The sequence below is a fragment of the Neomonachus schauinslandi genome, unplaced genomic scaffold (genome assembly GCF_002201575.2).
Source record: "Neomonachus schauinslandi unplaced genomic scaffold, ASM220157v2 HiC_scaffold_1723, whole genome shotgun sequence".
NCBI classification, from domain to species: Eukaryota; Metazoa; Chordata; class Mammalia; order Carnivora; family Phocidae; genus Neomonachus; species Neomonachus schauinslandi.
Window position 1 is genome coordinate 1,915 of NW_025410413.1, and position 5,753 is coordinate 7,667.

The following is a 5,753-nucleotide window of genomic DNA, read 5'->3' on the forward strand; positions in this document are numbered from 1 at the left end:
GGTGCTTCCGAAGGTGGGGAGGCAGGCAGCTCAGCATCCAGGGCACCCTCCCCTGCTCCAGCCCACTTCCCTCCTAATCCAATTAGCACAGCTCAGTGTTTTCAATTACCCAGGCCCAGCCTTCGGAGCCCAGCCGCCCCTCCTCCCGGTGAAACCCTCCCAAAGGCCTGGCTGCATCCGAGTTTCCATCGCCTGCAGGGCTAACGCCAACCCTCTCTTTCCCCCCTTCCTTCCTCCCCGCCTGCCACCAAGTTCCCTGGGGCGGAGGCCAGAGCTACTGCCTCCCCGCACAGGACTCAGCCCGGCACTGGCCTGGGTGGCTGTGAGGCGGGGAGAGGAGGCAGGGAGGCAGGACAGGGAGGGCAGTAGTGCGCTCTGAAAGCTTTGTCTCTGCAGAAGACCTCCGCTAAGGGCCCCCAAGAGAGAGGATGAGGCTTCCTGGGGACACTGCAGAGGGAGCCCTGAGCTGGGGAGGGGCCAGTGCAGGCAGCCCAAGAGCAAGAGACGGTGATTGGGATGGGGAACAGTATGGGGAAAATCGACTGGGTGGAGGAAGCGGGAATAGAGACAAAGGGGCCTGGAGTGGCAGGGAGGGAGACGGTTCTAGCTGGAGGATGCGTTCCAACGGGGAAGCACCAGGCCACCCAGCATATTGTATTGGGGTCAATAACAAGTGCTGGCCGGTGCCCAGGGCAGCCCACTTCTCTCTCCTCACTCCTCCCTTTCTCCAAATTCTCCCTGCCCCGTCCACACACACGGACACACCCGGCCAGATGGCCCAGCCAGTGTGGTAGCAGGGCAGGCCAGGCTGGTGCCCAGGGTAAGGCCTGAAAAGCAACCAAGAGGAGACGGAGGGGAAGGAGGACAAGTACGTGTATGTCAGTGTGCAAAAGTGTGAATCCAGGCAGACATGCGAATGCTCCTGGGTGAACTGCCTGAAACATGTTTGCCCGGCAATGTGTTTGTATATGGGTGTGTCTTGCCAGAGAACATCTGAAGGCTATGGGTGTGCGTGCTTGCGTTCGGTATTGTACACCTGCCTCCATCTGTGTGGATGACTGCTCCTTTGTGTCTAAACCCCTTGCTTGTGTGTGGTGTGTGTGTGTGTGTGCGCGCGTGCGCCTCTTACGTGTCCTCTTGGGGTCTCTGCCCCTTCTGTATATCTGGGCCTGATTGGATACAGGTGGCTTGTCTGTGTCTACCCAAGTGTGCATCTATGTGCATCTGTAACCGGGGTCTGTGCAGGTGTGACTGCATGGGCCTCCATGTGCATATCTAAGGGGTCATCCCCACCCTTTGTCCTGTCGGTCCCTCTCCACCTTCTCCAGACCCTCAGCTGCCTTCCCCCAATGCCAGGTACCTTCCAAGCGCACCTCCCTCCACCCCTGTCCCATTCCTGGCATAGACAGTCTTCCCCACTGCCAGCCCCCTGCTCATCTTTCAGTGACACTGGCCTCCTCCAGGTCCAGGCTCAGAGACAAAGGTGGCAAGGTGAAAGGAGAAAGGATTGGAACTACCAAGGAAGGAGCAGGCTCAAGATAAACATCATCATGGTAACACACACCCCACACGCAAATGGGTACTCACATGTGGCCCCAACTCACATGCATACACGACCCACTATACTCAAATGCTAACAGTCAAATACCTGCAGACCTTCCAAACCTGACCAATAAGTAACAGTTATAGTGCCTCACAAACTTACACATATAGGAAATCAAAATCACACTCAAGAATATCCACACTTTGTCAATCACAACCACATACTTCCATACACACAAAATATACGGTCTGTGCAACTCACAAGCATGTGCCAATTCTCATGTTTTGTCACAAACCTCCAGCCATACTCCCCAACACCCACACACCTACCCATGACCCTCCACAAACGAAAGGTTCCAGCAGTCCCACCCCTCAGCCCCACGCAATCATAAGGATCCAGAAAGCTGGGGGGCCTTTGTAAGGTGTCTTGTCCTGTCTCACTTCACAGACAGGGCTACCAAAAGCCCGAGATGGAATTACTCGTCAGAAGGAAGGCAAAACTTGAATCCAGTGCACAAGCTAGCCCGTAACTGGGGCCGGTCCACTTCTCCTGCCCGCCACAATCCTGGCGGCGGGGGCGGGGAGGGGGGGGGCGGTGTGCGGGCCAAGGGAGAGCGCACAGAGAGGGGCCCTGCCAGAGCCAAGCCCGCTGTCCGTGGTCCTGAAACCGCCCGCCCCGCCCGCGCCTGTTCCCTATCCATGGTGCTGACACACCCCGCGTCTTCCACCCCGTCCTCTCCAGAGGTCCTGGGTACCTCCCGCCCACTCTGTGCCCAGGAAAGTAGGAGTGAGGGTCCAGAGCCGGCAGAAGGTGAGGAGGCAGAAGATAAAGAGGAGCCCAGCGCGGCGGCGAAGGGAGGCGTCAAGGCTCCCTCCAGCTACTCACATTCGTCGGGGATCTGGATGAGCAGGCAGGGGCTGCACAGAAGGAGAGGCCACAAGTACCGCAGCGACACGGCCATCTTCCCGGCGGCGCCGGCAGCTCGGCACGGCACAGCCGGCCGAGCTCGGCTCAGGCTCCGGCCGGAGGGAAGGGGGCTGGTGGGCGGCTTGGGGCGGGAGCCGGGGGTGGGGGCACTGGGAGAGGGAAGGAGGGAAAGGAAAGGTGGGGGAGGAGAGAGGAGAGAACGGACGACTTTAGTGACTAACATCTGGGCGAGCCAGGGCTCTTGGCCCCGCCCCCCGCCCCGCCCCCAGCTGGCCGGCTCCCCCATCCCTCCCTCCCCCGCACCTTAGAGGGAGAAACCTAGAAGAGTCTTAGCACCGGCTAGGCCTCCAGGTTGCCTTTCATTCCCTTTCTCCTCTGTCTGTGCCTTCTGCACCAGCTGCCTCTCCAGCATCAACTTGTTGCCCCAATCAGCTCCCCTGGGCATGCCACAGGCCACTCTGTGCATGAGTGTGGATGTGGATGGGCACGTAGCCAAATATGCACATTAGTATTTATGTGGCTGTGTATGTGCATGCAGGAACACATTTGTATATGTCTTCTCTGGGACAGGAGTGCACTCACAAGTGGGTATGTGTCTGGGAGAATCAATGCATGGGTCTAGATAGCTGTGTGTGCACACAGGAGAAGGTGTGTCTTCTCGTGTGTATCTGTGGGGGATCAATCCTCACATCTGCTATCTCTGTGTGTGCACAGAAGCAGGGGCACGCATGTATGTAGAAAGAGAACTCTTGTCAGTCTCATTGTTGTGGGTTTCAGAGCCAACTAATCTCTGGGTGCTGTTCAGGTCTAAAAAGCTGGTGGGGGGCAGTGGGATCTTGGGAAGTGGGGACAGGGAAGGGAAGAAAGGGGCCCAGGAAGGTGGCATTTCATAGAACAGTTTGAGGAAATGGAAGAAGGGCGAAGGAAGCCTAACCTCAAGAAGTGGCAGGAGAAAAGGAAGTAGGAAAGCACCTCTCCTCTGTCCCTCAGGCCCCTTGCGGGGGGGGGGGGGGGCAATAGAAGTCACTGTGGCCTCTCCCCTTCCAGATGCTGCAAGCCAGGGTCAGGGCAGGGATCAGCGGGAGCCCTGGGACAGTCACCTCTCAAATGTCTGGCAGGCCCAGGTCTTTTTCTGAGTCTTCCAGGCTCAATTGCTAGATGTGTCCACCCAAGCCCAAGTGAGAGCAGCCATACCCATGTTCCACTTGCATGCAAGAAGCCCTGAAGACTGGAGGCAAGGGGAGACTCCAAGCAAGGGGAGTTTCTCTGCCAATGACAGAAGAGGAAACACACTCCCAAGAAGACAGCTGGCTTTGACTCCAAACAGGAATGGGTGTGGGAAAGAGGCAAGTGGAGAAAGTGCAGGAGGGGTAAAAATAGGTTGCTGGTTGACAGAGAGCTTGAGGCTGGAGCTGGGGTCTGGATGCCCTCCCCAAGACCATACTGGACATCTTCATTGTGCCCAGCCAACACTTCAACGAAGGGGGACCAAGCTTCATCCAGAACGCTGAAGGGGTGGGTAGGGAGGCCTAGGATGCCATGCTAAGGCATCTAGACTCTGTCAGGAAGCAACCAGGAACCATAAATTGGTTTTGGGTAAGGTGACCCGAGAAGAGTGGTGAATGCAACAGACTGCCTGGGGACTAGGTAGGGCAAATGGATGGTGGTGAAGAGCAGTCAGCTTGGAGGTCTCAGACTCCCACATCCAGAGCTGGACGGGGGAGGTGGAGAAGCACCAGGATAGGTCAACATGGATGGGCTGAAGGTCAAGAGAATGACTTGGAGGGCTGAAAGTGGTGAACACATGGCCAATTCCCAACTTGTAAGAACTAAGCTGGGGCCCAGAGGGGAAGAGCAACAGCTCTGCCCCCACCTTCCCTCACCAAGCCAGTACAAGCAGGGTGGCCCCCAGGCATGCTTGGCCTCCACTTCAAGGCCTGTAGGAAACAGTAGGAGACTCAGATCAGAGGGCAGGCGATCAAACAACAACCTTGGGAGCTCTGAACACTCTAGACTTCAGAGGGGGGGGAGAGAGAAACCAGTGAGGGCAAGCTCAAAGAAGGGCCTTCCTGCATGGAGGAGGCCTGAGTGCTCCCTTTGCTGGAATGATGATCACTGTCATGGCAGCTCCTCTTTGTCCTCAAAATCTAGGCTCCCAGAATGGGGCTCAGCACATATACCCCGGGTGTATATGCAGGGTCAGTACAATACTTCCAAGTCCCTGGTCCCCATTCTCTGCCCCATCCCAATGCCCCACCGTCTCCTGGTATTTGCCACCCAGCCTGCCACTTTCCCGGGCACTCAGACAGGCAGGAGCCAGAAGGTTGAGGCCCCCTGACAGCTGGGAGGGGGCTCTGCCTCCTCCACTCCCACTGCTGCTGGGTCTCTGATCTCTCCTCATTCCTCAGGCAATTACGGAGCAAGCAGCTCAGGTTGTCAGCTCAGCAGGGCCCCCCAACCCCCATCAGCACCTCCAGGGGCAGGGAGGCAAAGAGTGTTCCACAAGCTGGTGTACAGATGGAGCCAAGGCCATGTCTGCGAGGGGTGGGGATGGGCTGGGGAAGACTGAAGGGTGACAGACAGGGTGAGAAAGAGGCAGGAGGGAGCAGGAGAGGCTGAGAAATGGGGCTGGGGGAGGGAGGACAGGGAATGGGAGACAAAGGATGCTGGGCCACCACTACAGTAACCAAGAGAGAAATCCAGCAACAGAGACTGGCACTGGGGAAAGGGAGGGAGAAAAGGAGGGAGAGATGGCTGCAGAAAGCCCTGATGGGAAATGGTCCAAAGAGCAAGAAGAGTGAGTGGTGTGTGTGTGCACATGGGCACAGGCCTAGTTGTGCCTTCTTGGGCATCCCTGTCCCTTTTGGGGGGGGGGTGTGCCAGGCAAGGAACTGGGAAGGAGGGAGATGGGCCTGAGGAGGGGGGCTTCCTGGGCTTGGAGGTCAGGCTAGACTGATAGGCAGGGCAGAGAGACAAACAGCTGAGAAGCTGTTGAGCCAGGACCACAGAGACAAAGCCCACGATAACAGACCAAGCAGCAGGTCCCGCAGGTCCCCGGCCACTTGCGGCAATGGGGCTAGGAGACAGTTGTAAGACATGATGAATGAGCCACTGCTGGCTGGCCCTCCCAGAGGAGGTGGGGACCCCCACAGCCGGGAGGGAGAAGTACTCAGAGGATCCCAGTGGGGTCCTTCCAAGATTTCTGCTAGTGCAGAGTGAGCGGCCGCCTGGCTAGGGGAAGGTGCCCACACGTGCACAAGCACACCAGTGGGTGTCTGTGTGC

General features: G+C 57.7%; 1 protein-coding gene across 1 annotated transcript in view; it reads right to left on the reverse strand.

Moving 5' to 3' along the window:
- The window catches only part of LOC110578994 (neural cell adhesion molecule L1-like), a gene marked incomplete at its 3' end in the record, with an annotated part of 4,109 nt that extends 1,569 nt beyond the window's left edge, over positions 1 to 2,540 (reverse strand). Inside the window, exon 1 of the mRNA XM_021688532.1 lies at positions 2,429 to 2,540. Coding sequence (XP_021544207.1) covers positions 2,429 to 2,504 — 76 coding nt within the window. The remainder of the gene's footprint in view (positions 1 to 2,428) is intronic.
- Positions 2,541 to 5,753: the final 3,213 nt, after the last annotated feature.